At 52.0% G+C, this 25,923-nt stretch overlaps 3 protein-coding genes and 1 long non-coding RNA gene across 14 annotated transcripts; 1 reads left to right on the top strand and 3 right to left on the bottom strand.

The window, feature by feature from the left end:
• Positions 1 to 853: 853 nt before the first annotated feature.
• On the bottom strand, positions 854 to 4,305 carry ankrd2 (ankyrin repeat domain 2 (stretch responsive muscle)). The gene is made up of 7 exons (XM_030378462.1): positions 3,934 to 4,305; positions 3,635 to 3,742; positions 2,508 to 2,606; positions 1,968 to 2,066; positions 1,542 to 1,640; positions 1,246 to 1,344; positions 854 to 1,101 (listed from the first exon to the last, which is right to left on the bottom strand). Exons 1-7 carry the CDS (start codon positions 4,180 to 4,182, stop codon positions 973 to 975), a joined length of 882 nt encoding a protein of 293 aa, XP_030234322.1. The 5' UTR covers positions 4,183 to 4,305; the 3' UTR covers positions 854 to 972.
• A 1,209-nt stretch (positions 4,306 to 5,514) lies between these two features.
• LOC115559585 (uncharacterized) lies at positions 5,515 to 7,105 on the bottom strand. Its single transcript, XR_003979611.1, has 2 exons — positions 6,932 to 7,105; positions 5,515 to 6,862 (listed from the first exon to the last, which is right to left on the bottom strand). It is a non-coding gene; the product is annotated as an uncharacterized LOC115559585 (long non-coding RNA).
• On the top strand, positions 5,928 to 12,201 carry st3gal7 (ST3 beta-galactoside alpha-2,3-sialyltransferase 7). 6 transcript variants are annotated; one of them, XM_030378458.1, is made up of 10 exons: positions 5,928 to 6,050; positions 6,509 to 6,692; positions 6,808 to 6,891; positions 6,961 to 7,003; positions 7,112 to 7,476; positions 8,224 to 8,410; positions 9,219 to 9,359; positions 9,498 to 9,647; positions 10,116 to 10,225; positions 11,708 to 12,201. In XM_030378458.1, exons 2-9 carry the CDS (start codon positions 6,547 to 6,549, stop codon positions 10,215 to 10,217), a joined length of 1,218 nt encoding a protein of 405 aa, XP_030234318.1. In that variant the 5' UTR covers positions 5,928 to 6,050; positions 6,509 to 6,546; the 3' UTR covers positions 10,218 to 10,225; positions 11,708 to 12,201. The 6 variants fall into 6 exon arrangements, with proteins under 6 accessions (XP_030234318.1, XP_030234317.1, XP_030234315.1 ...); XM_030378457.1 differs by lacking the exon at positions 6,961 to 7,003 and having other exon boundaries at positions 6,808 to 6,934; XM_030378455.1 differs by having other exon boundaries at positions 6,808 to 7,003.
• Positions 12,202 to 12,409: 208 nt separating this feature from the next.
• Positions 12,410 to 25,510, bottom strand: hps1 (HPS1 biogenesis of lysosomal organelles complex 3 subunit 1). Of its 6 annotated transcripts, XR_003979608.1 has the most exons (19): positions 25,208 to 25,510; positions 24,811 to 25,050; positions 24,126 to 24,260; positions 23,224 to 23,366; positions 23,011 to 23,119; positions 22,403 to 22,563; positions 20,411 to 20,513; positions 20,101 to 20,185; positions 19,780 to 19,835; positions 19,444 to 19,611; positions 18,645 to 18,887; positions 18,022 to 18,098; positions 17,776 to 17,916; positions 17,550 to 17,615; positions 15,718 to 15,862; positions 15,063 to 15,176; positions 14,535 to 14,617; positions 13,254 to 13,980; positions 13,049 to 13,146 (listed from the first exon to the last, which is right to left on the bottom strand). XR_003979608.1 is itself a non-coding variant. In XM_030378446.1 (17 exons), the coding sequence occupies exons 1-17, from the start codon at positions 24,925 to 24,927 to the stop codon at positions 12,984 to 12,986; spliced, it is 2,109 nt and encodes a 702-aa protein (XP_030234306.1). In that variant the 5' UTR covers positions 24,928 to 25,503; the 3' UTR covers positions 12,410 to 12,983. The 6 variants fall into 6 exon arrangements, 3 of the variants coding, with proteins under 3 accessions (XP_030234306.1, XP_030234307.1, XP_030234308.1); XR_003979609.1 differs by having other exon boundaries at positions 18,708 to 18,887; positions 24,811 to 25,509; XM_030378446.1 differs by lacking the exon at positions 13,254 to 13,980 and having other exon boundaries at positions 12,410 to 13,146; positions 24,811 to 25,503.
• Between the last annotated feature and the right edge of the window lie 413 nt (positions 25,511 to 25,923).

The raw sequence follows: 25,923 nt of genomic DNA, 5'->3' as shown, positions 1-25,923 counted from the left end.
GACCACCCTCCCACCTAAAGGACCCCCCACCTAAAGGACCACCCTCCCACCTAAAGGACCACCCTCCCACCTAAAGGACCACCCTCCCCCCTAAAGGACCACCCACCCACCTAAAGGACCACCCTCCCACCTAAAGGACCACCCTCCCCCCTAAAGGACCACCCTCCCTCCTAAAGGACCACCCACCCACCTAAAGGACCACCCACCCACCTAAAGGACCACCCTCCCACCTAAAGGACCACCCACCTAAAGGACCACCCTCCCTCCTAAAGGACCACCCTCCCACCTAAAGGACCTCCCACCTAAAGGACCACCTACCTAAAGGACCACCCTCCCACCTAAAGGACCACCCTCCCACCTAAAGGACCACCCTCCTACCTAAAGGACCACCCTCCCAACTAAAGGACCACTCTCCCACCTAAAGGACCACCCTCCCACCTAAAGGACCACCCACCCACCTAAAGGACCACCCTCCCACCTAAAGGACCACCCTCCCACCTAAAGGACCCCCCACCTAAAGGACCACCCTCCCAACTAAAGGACCCCCCTCCCACCTAAAGGACCACCCACCCACCTAAAGGACCACCCTCCCACCTAAAGGACCCCCCTCCCACCTAAAGGACCACCCTCCCACCTAAAGGACCACCCTCCCACCTAAAGGACCACCCTCCCACCTAAAGGACCCCCCTCCCACCTAAAGGACCACCCTCCCACCTAAAGGACCCCCCTCCCACCTAAAGGACCACCCACCCACCTAAAGGACCACCCTCCCACCTAAAGGACCCCCCTCCCACCTAAAGGACCACCCTCCCACCTAAAGGACCACCCTCCCACCTAAAGGACCACCCTCCCACCTAAAGGACCACCCACACCCTGAAAAAGCGTTGCAAAAGGTCTCCCTGGTGTTTGACGTTGTAGGGGGCTGATCTGTAGCATGGAGCTCCTCCAGGGAGTACGTCCACACAGCGCTGCTCAGTGCTCTCCTGCCTCCCTGCCGTCAGAAGCCTGTTGGCCCGCCTCTCTCAGCTGCTCCACTCTCTGCCGGATCTCCATGGTGTCCGAGTGCCACTGCTTCACCTGCTCCAACGCTGTCAGGCCCTCCTGCAGCACAGTGAGCACCAGCTGTCTCTAAGCAACGCCACACACAACGTGCTTCTATTGCCTTGCCTTTAGTAAATACTGCATATTCAGTCCATATGCAGAAATAATCTGTTCTCCGGCGACGTAACTATTTGGCTCTCTTACATGGTTCCTGATCTGGGTGTCAGCCCCAGCAGCGATGAGCAGCTTCACGATGGCGCCTCTATGAAGACGCACTGCGTCATGCAGGGCAGTGTCCCCCTCCTGGAGGTAATAGAGGAAATGCTTTCATCCCACTGATGTACTGAGGGAGGAGGAGGGGGCCGACGCAGAGAGGAGGGCTGCCCTTGTTGGGTTGTGTACTACAGGTTGTGTCCCACAGGTTGTGTCCTACAGGTGTGTCCTACAGGTGTGTCCTACAGGTGTGTCCTACAGGTTGTGTCCTACAGGTTGTGTCCTACCCGGTCCCTGCAGTTGACTCTGACACCGCAGGAGAGCAGGTACTCCACGATGTCGCCATGGCCCGTCCTGGTGGCCACGTGCAGAGGAGTGCTGTGCAACTGTGGATCACACGCACACACACACACACGCACACACGCACGCACGCACCCACGCACGCACGCACACACACACACACGCACGCACACACACACACACACATAGCGTGAGTGTACTTCATCACACGCATTCAGGTTTATAGATCTGTGTTATCTGTACTGGAACATTCATGTACGCACACACACACACACACAGACACACACACACACACACACACACACACACACACAGACACACACACAGACACACACACACACACACTCGTCAAGCAGCAGATAAACAAGCAAAGCTTCTTGCACACACCAAAGGCATGGAGCCCACACTGTCACCTTGTCCCGGGCGTCCAGGTCTCCCCCGCGCTCCGTCAGAGCCCTGATGACCTCCACCCGGCCCCCGCGGCAGGCCCAGTGGACGGGCCGCGAACCCAGCTGCAACGTGGCCGGAGCGGCCGGAGCAAAGCGTTTAGCCCTCGACAGGAGACCCCACTGCTGACAAACACCAACCCTGACCCCCACCCCCGCAGCCTCACCTGGTCCGTAACCTGGACCCTGACCCCCCCCCGCGGCCTCACCCGGTCCTACTCTGGACCCTGACCCCCCCCCCGCAGCCTCACCCGGTCCTACTCTGGACCCTGACCCCCCCCCCCCCCCCCCGGCCCTACTCTGGACCCTGACCCCCCCCCCCCGCGGCCTCACCCGGTCCTACTCTGGACCCTGACCCCCCCCCCGCGGCCTCACCTGGTCCTACTCTGGACCCTGACCCCCGCCCCCCCGCGGCCTCACCCGGTCCTACTCTGGACCCTGACCCCCGCCCCCCCCCGGCCTCACCCGGTCCTACTCTGGACCCTGACCCCCGCCCCCCGGCCTCACCCGGTCCGTGCTCTGGACGTCCGCCCCTCGGTCCAGGAGACTGCAGACCACCGCGAGGTGCCCCCCCATGGAGGCTCGATGCAGGGCGGTCCTCCCCAGCTGGAGAGAGGGGGGGGCAGGAGGGAGAGAGGGGGGGAGGGGGAGAGAGGGGGGGCAGGGGGAGAGAGGGGGGGAGGGGGAGAGAGGGGGGCAGGGGGAGAGAGAGGGGGGCAGGAGGGGGAGAGAGGGGGAGGCAGGGGGAGAGAGGGGGGAGGGGGAGAGAGGGGGGCAGGGGGAGAGAGGGGGGCAGGAGGGGGAGAGAGGGGGAGGCAGGGGGAGAGGGGGGGGGAGGGGGAGAGAGGGGGGCAGGGGGAGAGAGGGGGGCAGGAGGGGGAGAGAGGGGGCAGGGGGAGCAGGGGGAGAGAGGGGGGGCAGGGGGAGAGGGGGGGGCAGGGGGAGAGAGGGGGGGCAGGGGGAGAGAGGGGGGCAGGAGGGGGAGAGGGGGGGGGCAAGCGGAGAGGGGGGGCAGGGGGAGAGGGGGGGCAGGGGGAGAGAGGGGGGGCAGGGGGAGAGAGGGGGGCAGGGGGAGAGGGGGGGGGCAGGGGGAGAGAGGGGGGGCAGGAGGGGGAGAGGGGGGGCAGGGGGAGAGGGGGGGCAGCGGGAGAGAGGGGTAGAATGGGGTTTGATCTGAGACTCTTTGAGAGGCCGTGTGGTGTGGGATGCTGGTTCTGTTCTGGTTGATATTGATGGTTTAGAGTGGATCTCTGGTGTGGGTTAGGGTTAGTGATGCTGGTTCTGGTTCTGGTTGATATTGATGGTTTAGAGTGGATCTCTGGTGTGGGTTAGGGTTAGTGATGCTGGTTCTGGTTCTGGTTGATATTGATGGTTTAGAGTGGATCTCTGGTGTGGGTTAGGGTTAGTGATGCTGGTTCTGGTTCTGGTTGATATTGATGGTTTAGAGTGGATCTCTGGTGTGGGTTAGGGTTAGTGATGCTGGTTCTGGTTCTGGTTGATATTGATGGTTTAGAGTGGATCTCTGGTGTGGGTTAGGGTTAGTGATGCTGGTTCTGGTTCTGGTTGATATTGATGGTTTAGAGTGGATCTCTGGTGTGGGTTAGGGTTAGTGATGCTGGTTCTGGTTCTGGTACCCTGTCGCATGCGTTGGGGTTCCCGTCGTCGCTCAGGTACTTCTCCACCACCGGCTGTCTGCCCTGAATGGCTGCACTCAGGAAGTCCTCCGTGTCCACTGGTCCAAACTGGTACACACACACACACACACACACACACACACACACACACACACACACACACACACACACACACACACACACACACACACACACACACACACACACACACACACACCCCACAGGAGTATTCAGGAACAGGAAATTGAAAGGGGATCCTGATTACCGCTTCTTCTGGTACGAAAAAATATTATTTTTACCACAGGCATCGGCATGGACGCCCATGGGGAGGTCCTCTTCACGGACCACCTCCTTCTGGAACGTCCCGCTGGGGTCTCTGAGCCCAGGTTCATCATCTCCTGGAGAAGGTCGGCGGGGATCCTCCTCGCCTCGGCCTGGGTGAAAAGTACAAATGACGCCTCCATCAGAGACCTGCTGAGGGCGTGACGTGACGTATGACCAGCCATGCAGGGGGTCCCCCGGGAGCTCATCAGAACCCCTCCCATCATCCCACGGGCTACATATTAATACTGTGCATTCTCCGTAACTCACAGATTGATGCAAGTTGGTTAAACATTGTTAAAATGTAGTATTGATGTTCTGTAGACTGATTCTGCATTGACCTTCCCTCCCTCTTTCCCCTGAACAGGAGAAGATGGACAATGGGAATGCATGAATCTAGTATATTAAGGGAAATGACAGAATACATCCAGTAAATGCTTCCTGGTGTGACTTCTGTCATAATGAATGAATGAATCTGAATCCGTTCTAAAGCATTTATTTTTTAATAGAAATTGGAAAAACCATAATCTCTTCCAAATACCATTTAAGGTGTCAATACCATATTGATATAAACACAATCAATACAGACATTAATTAATAACAGCCAACAGAGCACGCATTTTCACCACCAATATCTGCAACCAACAAAAAGGTCATTATTTTTTGATTTTAGAAAGATCGAATCACTTGATTGCCAATAACTCGTCACCAATAGGAGGCTTTAGGAAGCACCTACCTCACTGTCTTTATGTCCCGTCTGGCGGTCCTCCTCTTTGGCTGTACGACGCTGCTCATATTCCTCCATCACGCTTCACCCAAACCACAACCCAACAATAAACTAACTACTCTTCAATTCAATTCAATTTTATTTGTATAGCCCTTGATCACTATTACAGTCTCAAAGGGCTTAACAGCCAAATATCTACTAAAATAGTATAATTCTCAATAATGAATGTCTATACTCAAAGCTATGCTTGGATAGAGTCTATAGGCGTTGGGAGTGAGAACAGACGCTGAGGCAGCTCACCTCTCTGCTCTGGGGCTGGACGGCTGGACGGTCTTAGGCTCGCTGTTCACAGTCCTGGCTCTACTGAAGGGCATTGTGTTTACCCTACCAAACAGGTGTGTGTGTGTGTGTGTGTGCGTAGGTGTGACTTGTTTTACTCATGATGAACATGCGTGACGTTCACACACGCAACCTTTCAGTCCTGTCACTCCTTCAGGTGTCACGAGTCCTTCGGTCCGCATGCTCCTTGTTACACGCACACACAGACGCATGCACGCACACACACACACACACACACACACACACACACACACACACACACACACACACACACACACACACACACAAATCCCCCCCCCCCCCACACACACACACACGCAAATGCATGCAGACACACACAAACATACCACCATCCCCCCTACACACACACACACACACACACACACACATACAAACACACGCATGCAAACGCATGCAGACACACACACACATACTACCCCCCCTTACACACACACCTACACACACTTAAACACTGTTTTTTAAGCTTTAAGAATGCATGTAACATTACTGTTTATTGATTCCTTGGAAATGATTTACATGTAACATCCAGTATACTTACTGATATTAAGCCACACAAAAATAGGAATTATGAATAGGTTTTCTAATTGGAATATGTGTATTACTACATTGTTTAGAATAACATGCTTTTCCATGGACAATAGGACATTCACTCTCTTTGTTGAAACAATAATAGATCCTTCAGACTAACCACATCATAATACTAAACACATTTTCTCATTCACTGTTGTTCCCACACACACACACACACACACACACACACACACACACACACACACACACACACACACACACACACACACACACACACACACACACACACACACACACACACTCACCAGTGTCATGTTAATGGTTAACCATGCTGTAGTAGGAAGAGGCAGAGCTCAGCAGTAGAGGAAGTGGCAACAGCCATTTTAGTTGCTGCATGCTTTCTGCAGCTCTCTGCTCATGTCAACCATGGAGCATTGACATAACAGAAAGACCGTTCAAGCTCAGCTTTGCTTTAAGGTACTATCTTACAATTGATGTCTTGTCTTTCTTATTTGATTGTATGCCTGTATGCCTGTCATTGAGAACAACTACACACAGCTGCACTCAAGATAGTGGGTTGGTATTGTTGATAATGTTTTGGATACACAGATTGGATATTAGTATGATGTTAGCAACATGATAGATGTTAGTATTAGTAACATATAAGCTCTTTCAAAAGCTAACCTCCGGGTATTTCATGTTTAATGTAACCCAAAATCAAATCAAATCACGTCAAAACAAATCAAATCAAATCAAATGGAATCAAATCAAATCCAGGGTTACTTGGTCTCCTGATATCTTGAAGTATTGTTTTTTGTTTCGTGTTCATTTTCCTTGTCTAGTTCTTTTTTTTCATTTTTCTCATGCTACTGACAAGAATCAGGAGATGTCACGCTGTGAAACGGTAATCCATGTTCTCCCTTCCCTCTGCGCGGGCGGGGGAGGAGGGGGAGGTGCAGATGCTGCTGTAGCCATGGTGACGCTGAGTTTCCTGATGGAAGACGAGAGCCGAGACGACAGGTCACCTCTGCTGCTCGAGGCCCCAGCCAGCACAGCGCTGGCTGCTGTCCCCCAGAGATGCCCGGGGGGGTCACACCTGGACACGTTCCTCCTCAGCAGGTGACCCTGGGAACATGCGGTGGTTCAGGCGGTTAGCGAGTGTGTGCATCTAGCCCGTCGCTTTTATAATCAGGGACCATTCATCGGAAGGCGACTTCATCTTCTCCTCTTGCAGGAGGAATAACCTCGGCCTGAGTCTGGCGCTGCTGCTGGGGTGCTACGCGGCTATTCTGGTCCCTGCCTACTCCCACGCAGACAGGCTGGCCCCTATGGACGACGGCCCACCAGCGCCTCCACACCTGGTCCCTGCCTACTCCCACGCAGACAGGCTGGCCCCTGTAGACGACGGCCACCCAGCGCCTCCACATCTGGTGCCCACGCATTAAGAGACATCATGCATTTTTTATCCATAAGATACAGTTGACGTACATTAGCACATGCTCAGTACCCCCCCCCCCTCTCACCTTCCCCCTGTGCAGGCTCTCCTCAACCTCTCAGCTGACCTTCTGTCGGGGCCCTGCCTCCCACAATGGGGTCGGGATCGCCTGAGGACCTTGTCCTGCTCTGGGGGCCTCCTGGGGCTGGCCCCTGTGTTCGTGGAGGGGCCGCAGGAGGAGGTCGAGGGGGGGGGGGGGAGACGGGCACCCTGGGAGCTCCCCCCTCCGCTGGGTCTCCGGGGCAGCGAGCGGCAGGCGGCCCGCGCTCTGGCCTCGCTGCCCCGGCCCGGCCGCCCCCCCTGGCTGCAGGGGGGGGGGTGCAGGCGCTGCGTGGTGGTGGGCAGCGGGGGGGTGCTCCACGGCAGCCATCTTGGCTCCTCTATCGATCAGTATGATGTCATCATCAGGTAGGACTTAGAAAGGGAGCTTTGAGCAGACTGTCGCATTTATATTTGACATTGAATATGAGATGGTGTTATAGAGAGATGGCAGTACCAGATAGGTACCAAAACATGGGTAGTGGATTGGAAAAGGGATGCCAAAGGAATCGCTCGAATATCGTCATCTCTATAACGGTTTCCCAATAAGCTGTTACTATCGTTTCCCTAATTGACTATTAAATGACTCAACCAGCCAACTCTAGTATATTCAGATACAATATATTCAGTCAGCTCATAAATGTGACATTTAAAGATTCATTCTAAAAAACTCCCACCTACTAACAGGGAGTTAGTACTCACAGTACTAATAGTAACCAACTCTCCCCCCTACTAACAGGGAGTTAGTACTCACAGTACCAATAGTTACCAACTCTCCCCCCTACTAACAGGGAGTTAGTACTCACAGTACTAATAGTTACCAACTCTCCCCCCTACTAACAGGGAGTTAGTACTCACAGTACTAATAGTTACCAACTCTCCCCCCTACTAACAGGGAGTTAGTACTCACAGTACCAATAGTTACCAACTCTCCCCCCTACTAACAGGGAGTTAGTACTCACAGTACTAATAGTTACCAACTCTCCCCCCTACTAACAGGGAGTTAGTACTCACAGTACTAATAGTTACCAACTCTCCCACCTACTAACAGGGAGTTAGTACTCACAGTACCAATAGTTACCAACTCTCCCCCCTCCGCTGGGGGGCCGTCCCCAGGCTGAACGCGGCTCCGGTGGGGTGCTTCCAGAGAGACGCGGGGTCCAGGACCACCATTCGCCTGGTGTACCCCGAGGCAGCGCCCGCCTCCCCTGAGGAGTACCGGACCACCAGCGTGGTGGCCCTGGTGGTCTTCAAGAGCCTGGACCTGGACTGGCTGACCTCGGTGATCACCAAGAGACCTCTGGTGTGGCCCCGACCCCCAGACACCCCCATACAAGACAGACAACTCAAACTACCCCCCCAGATACCCCCATACAAGACAGACAACTCAAACTACCCCCCAGACACCCCCATTCAGGACAGACAACTCAAACTACCCCCCAGACACCCCCATACAAGACAGACAACTCAAACTACCCCCCAGACACCCCCATACAAGACAGACAACTCAAACTACCCCCCAGACACCCCCATACAAGACAGACAACTCAAACTACCCCCCAGACACCCCCATACAAGACAGACAACTCAAACTACCCCCCAGACACCCCCATACAAGACAGACAACTCAAACTACCCCCCAGACACCCCCATTCAGGACAGACAACTCAAACTACCCCCCCAGATACCCCCATACAGGACAGACAACTCAAACTACCCCCCCAGACACCCCCATACAGGACAGACAACTCAAACTACCCCCCCAGATACCCCCATACAGGACAGACAACTCAAACTACCCCCCCAGACACCCCCATACAAGACAGACAACTCAAACTACCCCCCAGACACCCCCATTCAGGACAGACAACTCAAACTACCCCCCCAGATACCCCCATACAGGACAGACAACTCAAACTACCCCCCAGACACCCCCATACAGGACAGACAACTCAAACTACCCCCCCAGACACCCCCATTCAGGACAGACAACTCAAACTACCCCCCAGACACCCCCATACAGGACAGACAACTCAAACTACCCCCCGGGATGAACCCCTCTGTATCTGAACAATACTGTGGACGTCCCTTTCGCTGTTTGTCTCCTGCAGAGCTTTTGGTCCAAGTTGTGGTTCTGGAGGAAGGTGGTCGAGGAGATCCCCCTGACCGCAGAACACTTCCGGATCCTGAACCCGGAGATTATTCACCAGACAGGACGGGCTCTGCACAGCTACGCGCCCAGCGGGGGAACGGTGAGACCTACGCTGTGAGCACGGGACCTCCGTAACACAGGACCAATACCATACATGCAAATGTGTGAATAATGAAAATCAATAAACATAGTACAATCTCCCCTTTCCCCCCCCCCCCCCCCCCCCCCCCCCCCAAAGAGGGTGCCCACCCTGGGGGCCAGCGCCGTGGTGCTCGCCCTGCAGCTGTGTGACCAGGTCAGCCTGGCGGGGTTCGGCTACGACCTGAGGCACCCAGGGGCCCGGCTCCACTACTACGAGGCCCTACGCATGGACGCCATGAAGGGCCAGGTACGAGACCTCAGCATGGAGGCCATGAAGGGCCCGGTACTAGACCTCAGCATGGAGGCCATGAAGGGCCAGGTACGAGACCTCAGCATGGAGGCCATGAAGGGCCCGGTACTAGACCTCAGCATGGAGGCCATGAAGGGCCAGGTACGAGACCTCAGCATGGAGGCCATGAAGGGCCAGGTACGAGACCTCAGCATGGAGGCCATGAAGGGCCAGGTACTAGACCTCAGCATGGAGGCCATGAAGGGCCAGGTACTAGACCTCAGCATGGAGGCCATGAAGGGCCAGGTACGAGACCTCAGCATGGAGGCCATGAAGGGCCCGGTACGAGACCTCAGCATGGAGGCCATGAAGGGCCAGGTACGAGACCTCAGCATGGAGGCCATGAAGGGCCAGGTACTAGACCTCAGCATGGAGGCCATGAAGGGCCAGGTACGAGACCTCAGCATGGAGGCCATGAAGGGCCAGGTACGAGACCTCAGCATGGACGCCATGAAGGGCCCGGTACGAGACCCTACACATGGAGGCCATGAAGGGCCCGGTACGAGGCCCTACGCATGGACGCCATGAAGGTCCAGGTACGAGACCTCAGCATGGAGGCCATGAAGGTCCAGGTACGAGACCTCAGCATGGAGGCCATGAAGGGCCAGGTACTAGACCTCAGCATGGAGGCCATGAAGGGCCCGGTACTAGACCCTAGACATGGAGGCCATGAAGGGCCCGGTACTAGACCCTACACATGGAGGCCATGAAGGGCCCGGTACGAGACCTCAGCATGGAGGCCATGAAGGGCCCGGTACTAGACCTCAGCATGGAGGCCATGAAGGGCCCGGTACGAGACCTCAGCATGGAGGCCATGAAGGGCCCGGTACGAGACCTCAGCATGGAGGCCATGAAGGGCCAGGTACGAGACCTCAGCATGGAGGCCATGAAGGGCCCGGTACTAGACCTCAGCATGGAGGCCATGAAGGGCCAGGTACGAGACCTCAGCATGGAGGCCATGAAGGGCCAGGTACGAGACCTCAGCATGGAGGCCATGAAGGGCCCGGTACGAGACCTCAGCATGGAGGCCATGAAGGGCCAGGTACTAGACCTCAGCATGGAGGCCAAGAAGGGCCCGGTACGAGACCTCAGCATGGAGGCCATGAAGGGCCCGGTACGAGACCCTACTCAGGGGGATGGCTGGAGGTGGCCGAGGTGGGGGGGGATCTGTTCTGAAAAAGGTTGGAACCTGTTTTTTGTTCGGGAACCAGTGGATCCCAACATGGTTTGGTTCGGGACCCCATTTTGAAGTCACTGTTTTGCCCCGAGTTCATACATGTTTGGTCATGTGCTTCCACCCTGTGCATGGTTTTTGAAGCGACGGTCTACATTCCGTCCTTCGGAGGAGACCGAGGTCCTGACTCACTGAGGTCATTAAAGATCCCAGGGCACTTATCGCAAAGAGTAGGGGCTTCCCTGGTGTCCTGGCCCAACCAGGCTCATTCAATCTGGCCCCTTATCATCCTCCTGTATAATTGGCTGACTCATTAATCCCCTCGCTCTCCACCTCAAGCTGGTGTGTGGTGAGCGTTCTGCCGCAGATTGGCTGCAGTGGGGGCTACACCCTGGTGGTGGTTAGTGAGGTCCCCCCTTCACTGTAAAGCGTCTTTGAGTGTCTAGAAAAGCGCTATAGAAATTCTATCCATTATTATTATTATTTCTCCAGGACATTCCAGATTTCCCAGGATAGTGCACATTTTGAGCATGGTGCAAGTAGTTTGCTTGTGGCTATGAATCCCTAGACCTTTGAAAATATGTTTGCAAATCAGAAATGCATGCATTACGTTTCTATAGGTTATGAGTTAGTCATCTCTCTCGACGCCCATATGCATCACATGACCTCAGTGGGGTGCTGAGGCCGGGACACACTCTGGTTAGACAGACGACTGTCGTGGAGGAGTACTGTGTGTGGCTCTTCTGAGAACAAACCACTCGGGTGCAAAGGCACGCCTAGGGATTCTGCAGACATACCCCAGGCTTCACGGTGCGGATGGATTACAGTTGGTCTCTTTTCACAGGTGGTGCACGACATCGGCTCTGAGAAACTCTTTCTCAGGGATCTGGTTTCGTCGGGGGCTGTGACTGACCTTACAGGAGCGCTATGAGCCCGTGGCGAGGAGAGAGCGAAGCGAGGGAGACACACACAAGTCGACACAATGACAACGACAGGACACTCGGCCACCGGGAGAGAACAACGTATAAACACACCACGCTGACCTTTACCGTGCAGAGGGCTGCAGACAGCATTGGATTAGGAGACAGAGGGGAGGAGGGCAGAATGTTGGTGTTTGTAGATTTACTCTTGAATTATTAACCAGATCACTGCACTTCTACCAGCTTCACATTATCTTCTTTAGAACATTTATGCATTTTAGGTATAATTAAGGATGGCATTCTTTATGATATCCTGGTTGGATTTAGTAAGATTAAACACATATATGATAATTTTCTTTTACATGATTATTATATATTTTTATAAATACTATCCAAATAATAAACGCTTTTAAGAAAATCGTGTCTTGGACCATTTACTGTATACAGTAGGTGTGGCAATGTATGTTACATGTATGCCTGTGTGTGAGCAAAGCATGGTTGCAGGGTGCGAGAGAGATGTTCGAGCTATGGTGTGTTCGCACCATGCTAGGAATGTTAAAGAGGTGAAATAGCTGCAGCAGAGATGCAGCACAGATGGTTGGTAGATGTAAATAATTAAAATAATGTCCAGATTCAAAATACATTTAGTGTATTGCTAATAAATATGATACAAAAGAAAACAATCATTCATCAACAATCAGGAATACGCAAACAAAATAGTAGTCAATACAATTGATAGTGCCCAACAGTGTTCAAAGTGGTCAAATCTGTACCTTCAAATCACTTTAAAGTGATATGAATAAACCATTTTTGGTCACAGCCTTCATAGAACCATAAAATTATTTTCACATAAAAAAAAATCTTTGAACTATCCTTCAACATGACATGATAGAATACATAGAAATGTGTTTCTGGCAGGGAACAAATGCATGTCTAAGAATGGGCTGCAGATGTGATTGTAAACATGCCTGCTGGTTTATATCTTTCTTTCCAAAGGGGGTTGCATACCTGCATGTGGGTATGTTTCATTTAAGGAAGGGAATTGCACTTAAGCCTGCGTGCGCATGCGTTCCTTACCATAAATGCACATAATGCACGTGTGTGTGTGTGTGTGTACGCGTGGATGCGTGTGTGCGTGCGTGCTTCTCCACAGGAGTGGGCTTCCACAAGGGCGTGCGTGCCTGAGCCTGCGCCCATCCTCTACAGGAGGGGGTTGCGGGAGGGCTCCCACAGCTTGCTGGCCAGTTGTCTGCAGTGCTGGAGGATGTACTCGGTGGGGATGACCCCCAGATGGACGGTCAGCAGCTCGTAGCACTTCACCACCTCCCCCGCGTGGGTCTTACTGTAGTAGCGGAGCAGCTTCCTGTGAACACACAGTGGCTCTTACTGTAGCAGAGCAGCAGCTTCCTGTGACCACACAGTGGGTCTTACTGTAGCAGCAGCTTCCTGTGAACACACAGTGGCTCTTACTGTAGCAGCAGCTTCCTGTGACCACACAGTGGGTCTTACTGTAGCAGAGCAGTAGCTTCCTGTGAACACACAGTGGCTCTAACTGTAGCAGCAGCTTCCTGTGACCACACAGTGGGTCTTACTGTAGCAGCAGCTTCCTGTGAACACACAGTGGGTCTTACTGTAGCAGCAGCTTCCTGTGACCACACAGTGGGTCTTACTGTAGCAGCAGCTTCCTGTGACCACACAGTGGGTCTTACTGTAGCAGCAGCTTCCTGTGACCACACAGTGGGTCTTACTGTAGCAGCAGCTTCCTGTGACCACACAGTGGGTCCTACTGTAGCAGCAGCTTCCTGTGACCACACAGTGGGTCTTACTGTAGCAGCAGCTTCCTGTGACCACACAGTGGGTCTTACTGTAGCAGCAGCTTCCTGTGACCACACAGTGGGTCTTACTGTAGCAGCAGCTTCCTGTGACCACACAGTGGGTCTTACTGTAGCAGCAGCTTCCTGTGACCACACAGTGGGTCTTACTGTAGCAGCAGCTTCCTGTGACCACACAGTGGGTCTTACTGTAGCAGCAGCTTCCTGTGACCACACAGTGGGTCTTACTGTAGCAGCAGCTTCCTGTGACCACACAGTGGGTCTTACTGTAGCAGCAGCTTCCTGTGACCACACAGTGGGTCTTACTGTAGCAGCAGCTTCCTGTGACCACACAGTGGGTCTTACTGTAGCAGCGCAGCAGCTTCCTGTGAACACACGGGGCCCGCTGCACGGTGAACACAGGGGGCCCGCTGCACGGTGAACAGCACGCTGCTCTGCATTCACTGCCTCCATGTGGAGAGGGAATAGTCCCACCCCAATAGACTGGTCCTGTCCCAGTGGGGCAGTAAGGTGAGGGGTACCTGTAATGGTCCCACCCCAATAGACAGGTCCTGTCCCAGTGGGGCAGTAAGGTGGGGGGTACCTGTAATAGACAGGTCCTGTCCCAGTGGGGCAGTAAGGTGGGGGGTACCTGTGATAGACAGGTCCTGTCCCAGTGGGGCAGTAAGGTGGGGGGTACCTGTAATAGACAGGTCCTGTCCCAGTGGGGCAGTAAGGTGGGGGGTACCTGTGATAGACAGGTCCTGTCCCAGTGGGGCAGTAAGGTGGGGGGTACCTGTAATAGACAGGCCCTGTCCCAGTGGGGCAGTAAGGTGAAGGGTACCTGTAATAGACAGGTCCTGTCCCAGTGGGGCAGTAAGGTGGGGGGTACCTGTGATAGACAGGTCCTGTCCCAGTGGGGCAGTAAGGTGGGGGGTACCTGTAATAGTCCCGGGCCAGCACTCCGATGGGGGGTGAGTCGTCGGGGAGTACAGGCAGGTCCACCTCGTCTAACTTGTAGCCCTGATCAGTCAAAGTCAAAGTCAAAGTAGCTTTATTGTAAATTACAACACATGAACAAGACCAATAGAAGAACCAACGTTTAGTTTGTCTATGACCCGCGGCCCATTACGTATAAAGGATAAATACAATTTGGTAAATTTAAATAAACTCAGATAAGTAATATTTTCAATGAATAAATTCTAAACAGTGCAAAATTCACAAAAATACTGTAATGTAGAAGGATTATATTTTCTGTATTTTAAAAATATATATGAGAAGATAACAAATGTTTTTTCATACAGCTATTGGTCTTGTTCATTTTCTATATATCTTGCATATAACTCATTTTACCTCCATTTAATATGTTTTAATGTCTTCACTTTCTGCTGGGCTACCCACATTTCATCGCTCTTTAACCGGCAGCCAACAGAACGTGGAGAGGCTGAGACCGTTTCCCTTCACTTACGGTTTCATTTTCAAACCAGAGGAAGTAACAGAAGTAGAAGTCTCCGTCGCGCAGCGTGACGGTGGAGTAGCCCTTCTGGAGGTACTGCCTCGCTGTTCGGACCAGACCCCACACCTGCAGCGGGCGCACGCACGCACGCACACACGCACACACGCACACACACACACACACACACACACACACACACACACACACACACACACACACACACACACACACACACACACACAGAAGACTGATCAGAGGTAAGAAACTGCAGCGTAGCAGTGGAAAAACAACGTTCATTATTCATGGCCGAAGGTGGCCACACACTGGTTTGAGAAATGGCCGCGGTACAGAAGGTAGGCTAGGGGTACAGAAGGTAAGCTAGGGGTACAGAAGGTAAGCTAGGGGTACAGAAGGTAAGCTAGGGGTACAGAAGGTAAGCTAGGGGTACAGAAGGTAAGCTAGGGGTAGGAGGCACACAGCAACAGATTCATCATTTATTAAACAAGCAGGAATCTACACAAAAGGAGAGTAAAGCACTATCTAAACATAATATCATCAGTAGATGAGACAGACTGTGAATGTAACCCTTATAAAGGGAGGGGTAGACTTCAGGATGCGTTTGATTATGCCGGACATTAGACACTAGTGCCGGACGGTCACGGCTCACCTTTCCTCTGATGAACTGAGCCAGAGGGCCCCCCCCCAGCTCGGAGGTACTGCGCTCCGTGATGTTGAGGGACGGGGCGATCATCTGCCCGCTGGATCGATCCACGCAGATGAAGTGGACGAGGCCGGGGAAGTCCTCCAGGTACGTGAGGCACTGGGTTAAGACCAATACGCCCCGGGATTCACTGGGGTAACACCAATACAACCCGGGATTCACTGGGGTAAGACCAATACGCCCCGGGATTCACTGGGGTAAGACCAATACAACCCGGGATTCACTGGGGTAAGACCAATACGCCCCGGGATTCACTGGGGTAAGACCAATACAACCCGGGATTCACTGGGGTAAGACCAATACAACCCGGGATTCACTGGGGTAAGACCAATACGCCCCGGGATTCACTGGGGTAACACCAATACGCCCCGGGATTCACTGGGGTAAGACCAATACAACCCGGGATTCACTGGGGTAAGACCAATACGCCCCGGGATTCACTGGGGTAACACCAATACAACCCGGGATTCACTGGGTTAAGACCAATACGCCCCGGGATTCACTGGGGTAACACCAATACAACCCGGGATTCACTGGGGTAAGACCAATACGCCCCGGGATTCACTGGGGTAAGACCAATACAACCCGGGATTCACTGGGTTAACACCAATACAACCCGGGATTCACTGGCTTAACACCAATACGCCCCGGGATTCACTGGGTTAACACCAATACAACCCGGGATTCACTGGGTTAACACCAATACAACCCGGGATTCACTGGGTTAAGATCAATACGCCCCGGGATTCACTGGGTTAACACCAATACGACCTGGGATTCACTGGGTTAACACCATTACGACCCGGGATTCACTGGGTTAACACCAATACGACCCGGGATTCACTGGGTTAACACCAATACGACCCGGGATTCACTGGGGTAAGACCAATACAACCCGGGATTCACTGGGTTAACACCAATACAACCCGGGATTCACTGGCTTAACACCAATACGCCCCGGGATTCACTGAGTTAAGACCAATACGACCCGGGATTCACTGGGTTAAGACCAATACGACCCGGGATTCACTGGGTTAACACCAATACAACCCGGGATTCACTGTGATAAGACCAATACAACCCGGGATTCACTGGGTTAAGACCAATACAACCCGGGATTCACTGGGTTAAGACCAATACGCCCCGGGATTCACTGGGTTAACACCAATACGACCCGGGATTCACTGGGTTAAGACCAATACGACCCGGGATTCACTGGGTTAACACCAATACGACCCGGGATTCACTGGGTTAAGACCAATACGACCCGGGATTCATTGGTTTAACACCAATACGACCCGGGATTCACTGGGTTAAGACCAATACGACCCGGGATTCACTGGGTTAACACCAATACGACCCGGGATTCACTGGGTTAACACCAATACGACCCGGGATTCACTGGGTTACACCAATACGACCCGGGATTCACTGGGTTAAGACCAATACGACCCGGGATTCACTGGGTTAACACCAATACGACCCAGGATTCACTGGGTTAACACCAATACGCCCCGGGATTCACTGGCTTAAGACCAATACGACCCGGTATTCATGGTGCAATTCAACATCACTTCTCAGTTGTGTTTGTTGTTTTCTTCCTAGGCCTACTGTGTGTTTACCTTTCATTTACCCTTATGTTTTCTAAGCCCACTATCTTGCAGAACACGAATAGACACATTCAACGTTTCAACTGTAATTCTGATACATAAACGTGGTCTCTTATCTGGGGCTAACTTATGGAGACCCCAGTTGCTAGGCGACGCCAGACAGGATATGACACCATGGTGATGTTTCTCTTGCTCTTAACCAACAGGAAGTCCTTCCAGTCCATTAGTTTCTCCCTGCGTAAACGACACAAAATAAAAGGAATTAAATGGACTCAATTAATTGGAAACAGAAAGTGACAGTGATAAAAAAAATCCACTCAGACAAAAGATGAAGTATGTTCATAGCAACCGAAAATGGAAAAAAGGGTATTTATTAGAAAGTCCTGCTCCTTACTGAACCATGGCCTGAGCGAGTTCCTGTAGGGCGGGGGAGAGGCGCTGGGGCGCGTCGGCTCCCCTGGTGGTCCCGTTCAGGAAGCACTGCTTGTAGACCCCACACAGCTGGGTCTTCATGCTCTTACACCAAGGGATGAGCCTGGAGGCCAAACATACACAGGACCATTGAGCATAAGAACAATAAAAGATGGCCTCAATGTGATGCAATGCTACTCCGGCCAGCAGGGGGCAGTGGCAGCCTTACTCTCTGGTGAAGCCTGGGCCCCCTCTGGTGAAGGCACGCTTCTTGAACTCCGACCACACATTCTGCAACTGAGACGTCTGAAGGACAAATATGGAGGACACGTGCGTATTTACATCAGTGTTACCTCTTTCCATTGTTACAACACATAAATAAACGTTTAAGGAAGGGCTTTAGTCAAAAATACGTAAAACATGCAGCCCTTAAAGACGAAAACAAATAGATAAGATTGAAAAAACTCCACTGTCAAGCCATCCTCAAAGTATTCTCCTTGGGAAAACCGATATCTGTGCATTTGTGCACACGTATGCGGTGCGTGCTTGTATGGGACCCCTGTCTTCACACCACGTGGGGAACGCTAAAGAGGGGGGTTAGCTGTGGCAGCGGAACCCGAGACTGCAGCGGATCAGAATGACTGCAGACACCAGGTACCTGGATGTGTACGGTACCTGGATGTGTACGGTACCTGGATGTTTACGGTACCTCGATGTCGCAGTACGGTACCTGGATGTGTACGGTACCTGGATGTCGCTGTACGGTACCTGGATGTCGCTGTACGGTACCTGGATGTCGCTGTACGGTACCTGGATGTCGCTGTACGGTACCTGGATGTCGCTGTACGGTACCTGGATGTCGCTGTACGGTACCTGGATGTCGCTGTACGGTACCTGGATGTCGCTGTACGGTACCTGGATGTCGCAGGGCCCCAGGGCCTTGATGAACTTGTCCAGCTTGCTGCGGAGGTCGTGGACGGTCGGCTGGCCCCTGGCAGCGGCTGGGCCCTCCTGGCCCTCGCTCAGACGCTTCTCCAGCTTGGCGAAGGCCTCCAGGTAGGAGTACACCGACATGGCCACGCTGCTGTTGGGGATCTGGGGGGGGAGGATTCAAACGGCCAGTAGTTTGATATCTAAGGCTTGTAAGAAACTTCCATCAAGACTAGATCAATTAAATCAACATGATCATTTTTTACAAGAGAAATACAAAAAAACCTCTTAGCAGACTCAGGGACAGTACAAACTCCTTTAGCTATATTTATATCTGCCTCAAATATAACTCAAGAATTACGAGGTTCAAATTCAGTTTAACCTTCGCCTAATTCAGGTGAAGTTTATTGGAATAGTTCAGTGTGTGATGTGTGGTTGCTGGTAGTCTTCACAGGGTGCCACTACTGCCCTCTGTTGATGAAACAAGTAAAAACAACTGGATGCCCTTTCTCTCATTGTACGGCTAATAACAGTTAGATGTTAGACTGTTGGATGGTAATGAAGCAGGAGGGGGGTATGCATCTTGCTCAAAGGGGCCTACAGGATCACATTCAGAAGCAGAGTTCATCCCTAAGCATCAGGTGATCCTTCCCCAGTCTTTGGGTAGGTGATACAACGTGGGGGGGTAACAGCGTCTCGGGGGGGGGGGGGGGGAGCTGACCTTGGTGAGCAGCACCAGAGTGATCCCGGGCCAGAGCGGCCGGCAGTACATGGAGTGAGGCATCATGGGATACAAGCCGTCCTTGAGGGACACCTCCAGGAACACTCTGGTGGGGGCCAAGGGGTCCGGGGGCGAGACCTCAAGGGTGATGAGGCTGTCCTCTGCTATCTACAACACACATACGCGCGCGCGCGCATGCGCGCGCACGCACACGCACACACACACACACACACACACACACACACACACACACACACGGTCTTGTACCCGGAATATGCAACATTGACATGTTATTCATTATTAACATCTGTTTTGAGTGAGTGATGAATGCTATACCTGTATGTCTGGATCCACAAACTCAAACATAGGAGTGTCCTCTCTTGCTGTCCTTTCTGGTGAGAACCAAATAAAATGTGTGTTTAAATGTAACCTCAGTCACTATTGATTGAAAAACCGTGATAAAGGGCTTGGTTTGTTAAGGGAAGTGTTTTTTAACAGATTAATAAACAATACCTAGATGATCAGACGATTCACCGTTTGTAACTTATGTGATTTCTTGATAGAATGGCCGTGAGTCAAAATCCACATCTTTTTCCACAGCAGCAATATTAATGATATCCGAGCGAACACATGGGAAACCCATTCCACAACTCGTACCTGAACCACTGGAGCTTCTGTTAGTAGGCGAGGGCTGTGGTGTGTAAAACATTTCCAGACCCGAAACCGACACACTTTCCACATCCTAGAACAAAAGCAAAAAAGGATATGGTGAAAGGTGCTGGGCTGAATTCCCCATGTCCTCAACCTGCATAGAAGCATCCTCGAGCAAAATGCCAAACCCCTCCTACTCTCAATAATAGAGTAATGCTGTCGCTTTGGATAACAGCATCTGCTACATGACTGAACAGTAAGTAGCATCAATAGGAGGTGTGGTACAATGGGAACAGGCCTCAGGTGGGGGCTGTACCTCTGGGCCAGGGTCTTCCTGGTCAGTGTTGGAGGGGTACATGCTCTGCGTCATGACGATGAGAGCCAGCAGGTCAGACGGGCTCAGAGTGCTGGTGTTCCGGCTGGTAGAACGAAAACAAAAGGAAACAACAAGAACACGTTGGATAGGACATTAAACAGGATGAAACATGAAACTCCGGGTAAGAGGTTGAAGAGATGAATCCAAGAAGAGAAAGATTGCCGCAGAGTGTTTGACTAGGAGCCCAGAGGTTCTGGGATCTGAACCAAATGGCTGCAGGCTACCTGTAGACATACCCCATATGACCTGCAATTAAACCCATTCTCTGCTGGATGATAAACGTTTAAATAGAAGAAACAATCCTAGAAAAGACGTCATCGACGTAACGAAGAACAATCATAAATATTTGGCCTGTTGAGCCCTTTGAGACTGTAATGGTGATTAAGGGCTATACTAATAACATTGAGTTGAGTTGAGTTGAATCAGGATGTGGAGACACTTCTCAAGATATTAACGAGACACACGGGCAACACTAAAGGAGAAGCAAGGAGGACCAAGATGTAGTGAGGAGGAACCAGGAGGAACCAGAGGAACCAGGAGGAACCAGGAGGAACCAGAGAGAGGAACCAGGAGGAACCAGGAGGAACCAGAGAGAGGAGCCAGAGAGAGGAACCAGGAGGAACCAGAGAGAGGAACCAGGAGGAACCAGGAGGAACGAGGAGGAACCAGGAGGAACCAGAGAGGAACCAGAGAGGAACCAGAGAGGAACCAGAGAGAGGAACCAGGAGGAACCAGAGATAGGAACCAGAGAGAGGAACCAGGAGGAACCAGAGAGAGGAACCAGAGAGAGGAACCAGGAGGAACCAGGAGGAACCAGAGAGAGGAACCAGGAGGAACCAGAGAGAGGAACCAGAAGGAACCAGGAGGAACCAGGAGGAGGAACCAGGAGGAACCAGAGAGAGGAACCAGAGAGAGGAACCAGGAGGAACCAGAGAGAGGAACCAGGAGGAACCAGGAGGAACCAGAGAGAGGAACCAGAAGGAACCAGGAGGAACCAGGAGGAGGATCCAGGAGGAACCAGAGAGGAACCAGGAGGAACCAGAGAGAGGAACCAGAGGAACCAGGAGGAGGAACCAGGAAGAACCAGAGAGGAACCAGGAGGAACCAGAAGGAACCAGGGGGAACCAGGAGGAACCAGGAGGAACAAGAAGCCAGGAGGAACCAGGAGGAACCAGAGAGAGGAACCAGGAGGAACCAGGAGGAACCAGAGAGAGGAACCAGGAGGAACCAGAGAGAGGAACCAGAAGGAACCAGGAGGAACCAGAGAGAGGAACCAGGAGGAACCAGGAGGAACCAGAGAGAGGAACCAGAAGGAACCAGGGGGAACCAGGAGGAACCAGGAGGAACCAGGAGGAGGAACCAGGAGGAACCAGAGAGGAACCAGGAGGAGGAACCAGGAGGAGGAACCAGGAAGAACCAGGAGGAGGAACCAGGAGGAACCAGGAGGAGGAACCGTGAGGAACCAGGAGGAGGAACCAGGAGGAACCAGGAGGAACCACAGAGAGGAACCAGGAGGAACCAGGAGGGACCAGGAGGAACAGGAGGAACAGGAGGAACCAGGGGGAACCAGGGAGAACCAGGAGGAACCAGGAGGAACCAGAGAGGAACCAGAGAGAGGAACCAGGAGGAGTCAGGAGGAACCAGGAGGAGTTAGGAGGAACCAGGAGGAACCAGGAGGAACAGGAGGAACCAGAGGAACCAGGAGAAACCAGGAGGAACCAGGAGGAACCAGGAGGAACCAGGAGGAACAAGAAGCCAGGAGGAACCAGGAGGAACCAGAGAGAGGAACCAGGAGGAACCAGGAGGAACCAGGAGGAACAAGAAGCCAAGAGTAGCAGTGAGGAGTTAGGAGGAACAGGAGGAACCAGGAGGACCAAGGAGCGCCCAGGAGGAACAGTGAGGAACCAGGAGGAACAGGAGGAACAGGAGGACCTGGAGTAGAAGGCGAGCAGCTTGGTGTGCACCAGGATAAAGGAGTGGAGGACCTCCTCTCCGTTCCGCTCTGAGCTGCTGTTCAGCGCTGGCAGCAGGCGGCGCTCCAGGAACTCGATGCACTGCTCGCACAGCGTGGGGTGGATCAGCCGCTCCACCGCCTGGCCACAGGGACCCCGGGGGGGGGGGGGGGGGGGGGGGGGGGTTAAACATGGGCTGTCACTAGGATGGATGGATGGATGGATGGATGGATGGATCTATCCATCTATCTATCCATCTATCCATCTATCCATCTATCCATCTATCCATCTATCCATCCATCTATCTATCTATCTATCCATCTATCCATCCATCCATCCATCTGTAACCCATAGCTCCTGCTCCTCAATGACCAGAGGTCACTGTGACCTCACTGTGAAGCATTATGGTTAAAGTGTTGTTAATGTTACTTAGTTTGTTAACTCAATTTTAAGAAGCAATTTGTCTTTGGTGATGCGTGTGCAATTATCTTCGAGTTACTTATTCATCATCTCAGAATAATTGGCTATTCAAGTCGCCCAACGCTAAACAATGGAGAAGGAAAACCACCAACACACTATGCGGTGTACCTCCACTAAGAAGCTCTGGTCGTTCTCCCGGAGCCGACTGTAGGTCTCCAGTAGACCCTGGAGGTGCTTCCACAGCCCGGTCCTCTGCTCCGTGTCTTGAGGACGCAGTCTGGAAAAGACAGATGGTGCGTTCGATGGCATTGCACTCGTTAAGGATTGGAAACGCAACAACAACGTGCATGTCCCATGAGGAGAACTGAAAACTACACCTACTCTTTACGGAGCAGGTTACTGCTGAGGTTCACCATGCCGAAGAGGACTTCGATCATCTTCTTCATCACGTAGATCTTCCTCCTCAGGTCGTCCTCACACTCCTGGCCGTCTCCGTTCACGGCGATGTAAAGACACTCATCGAACTGTCAGGGTGGGGGACGGCCAGGGGTTAGAGCCCGGTACGGCGAGGACATCGCCTATAAAACAGGCCAGCAGGTCTAGGATTTGCGCTGCTGCCGTCAACTTGCCCAGCTGTGACCCCTTACAATTTAGTATTTTGTCATTCTGAAACACCTTTCGATTTCCTTTAAGATATGATTTATTTATCAGCACGAAGGAGTAAAGAATCACCCTCAAGGAGGCCTAGTTAGCCTGGTGGATGGTGGGGAAACGCTTTACTAACTACTATACTCTATCCTGAGTAATAAATTCCTATCTCATCTGTTTAACAGGGATTCATCTGCCTCAATGACATATTCTCTCCAAACACGGCGTCTGAATGGACTACATTGCTGCCCATTGTTACAGTTGATGGAGCTGGGAGGCCCAGAGAGTAGACAGCAGCCTGGTGCTCCAGCTCCCTAATGGGCCTCACATGACCAGAGCAGGAGCTCTAAGAACTCAAGGGGTTCCCTTCAGAGAACAAAGGCCCTGTTGTTCTGAGTCTGCAGGAGAGGGGGTGTCTTCCAGAGATGCTTTTTATTACTACAGTGAATACGAGGGACTTGCTGTTATTCTCGCCGTGTTCTTCTTTGGTCCTCTCCTCTGTGTTTCCCAGGTTGTTTTATGAATCAGTGACAGGATAGTCTACAATAACATTCTCACTTTGTATGAGCGTCGGCTAAAGCCACCGAGATACAGACACGCTCAGAGGACTCCACCCCAGACGGCCGCTTCGTCACCTGATGCAAGACGTAGTTGTGTTGGTTCTCGGTGGTGAAGCAGGCGTAGCTGTCACCCAGCCGGTCGACCATGGTGCTGCAGGAGATGATGATGGGAGCGAACAGCGTGTTCAGGCTGTCCTCAAACGCTGGGGGCTGGAGAGACCGACAGGACATGTTAGACACCACTGGAGAGACAGACCGGACACATTAGAAACTAGCTGGAGAGACAGACAGAACATGTTAGACACCACTGGAGAGACCGAAAGGACATGTTAGACACCACTGGAGAGACCAAAAGGACATGTTAGACACCACTGGAGAGACAGACCGGACACATTAGAAACTAGCTGGAGAGAGACAGACAGGACACATTAATACCAGCTTCACAGTCGATCCACAGATATGGAGTTCAGATATGAAATGGTCATATCAATAGTTATGTTTGATAGTAGGGAAATAGTAACCAAGCATATTTTTAACAAATCGGGGCATCATTATTATTTTCTTTATTATATCATCATTATAAATATAGAACAAGAGTGCCCCCAAATTGGTATTCATTGACATTGACCTACTTGTAGGCCTACCCTCGCTTTTGTCAACATTAGGTTTTCTACAGGAACGCCAGAACATGTGCAGGACTCTGGAACCTGGTGAATTAATGAATTAATGAATTAATGAATTAATGACAATGACTGCTCACCCTCTGGCCCTCCTCCTGGGACGCTCCGTACTGGTCCTGGACATTCTGCCTGAACTCCGGGTCGGTCCAGTAGAAGAGAACCTCCGCGCTCTCACTCGCTATCAGCAGACACTTCATCTCGCCTGAAGACGCGCTCCTGCTCTGATTAGGCTACTAGCCTATACTGGGTCCAGTCTTCAATTGTTGAATACGTTTAGATCCATTGCAAAGCTTGAATGCAATTCATAAACTATTTAGTTTCTATCAAGAAAAAACACAATAAAAGCCTATTTGGAAAAACAGTTCGAAGTGCTCATTCTGAAATTTAAATATTTACTAACCGTAACGAAAAACACGTAGCCGTGCGTAGCTTAATAAACGGAATTAGCGTGAATATTGCATAGAAAAAAGAGCATACTTTGCGGACAACAATCCATTCCGAGGTCCAATTGAAGTATTTATCGCAGCTCGCCGACCACACGAACTATCCTGATGCTCCCCTTTCTTTCTATCTATCTGCAGTTCTGAATTGATCGAAACACAATCGATCAGCTAACTTCATATGTCCTAAATCTTGGATCCAAGCAGGCTACAGCAACATCCGATATCGCTATTCTGCAAAAGTTAACCACCATTCAGGAACTTTGCGAAGAGCAGCATTCCTTCAACACAACAGTATCAGATGGTAGTTTGGTTCAACAAACTGCAGTCATGTGACACTGCGAATACTTCTGCAGCGGAAGCCTGCTGTCCGATTTTACCACAGATCGCAGAACAGTTTGGTGTTTCAAGCCTCATTGGAGACCAATGCTGAGACCTTCGCATGACTGCTCTCGGTTCGATTCTTACACATCGTTCAGCAAAGTAGGCTACGCCCGCATCGCTTTATAATGATTGCCAAGCTTACAGGGGATATAATAAGTCATGTGCTGCTTCAGAACTTGCAAACCATGATTCCGATACGGCTTTCCTGGACTTCTTTGGTATTCAACGAATTAAACTGTGTGATTAGATTAGTATTAGTTTTACTTCTTGGCCCACTGATACAGTAGGCTATGCCACACACACACACACACACACACACACACACACACACACACACACACACACACACACACACACACACACACACAC

The sequence above is a fragment of the Gadus morhua genome, chromosome 15 (genome assembly GCF_902167405.1).
Source record: "Gadus morhua chromosome 15, gadMor3.0, whole genome shotgun sequence".
In the NCBI taxonomy this organism is placed as follows: Eukaryota; Metazoa; Chordata; class Actinopteri; order Gadiformes; family Gadidae; genus Gadus; species Gadus morhua.
The sequence above is the reverse complement of the archived record's forward strand: the minus strand, read 5'-3'. Positions and strand labels throughout refer to the sequence as shown.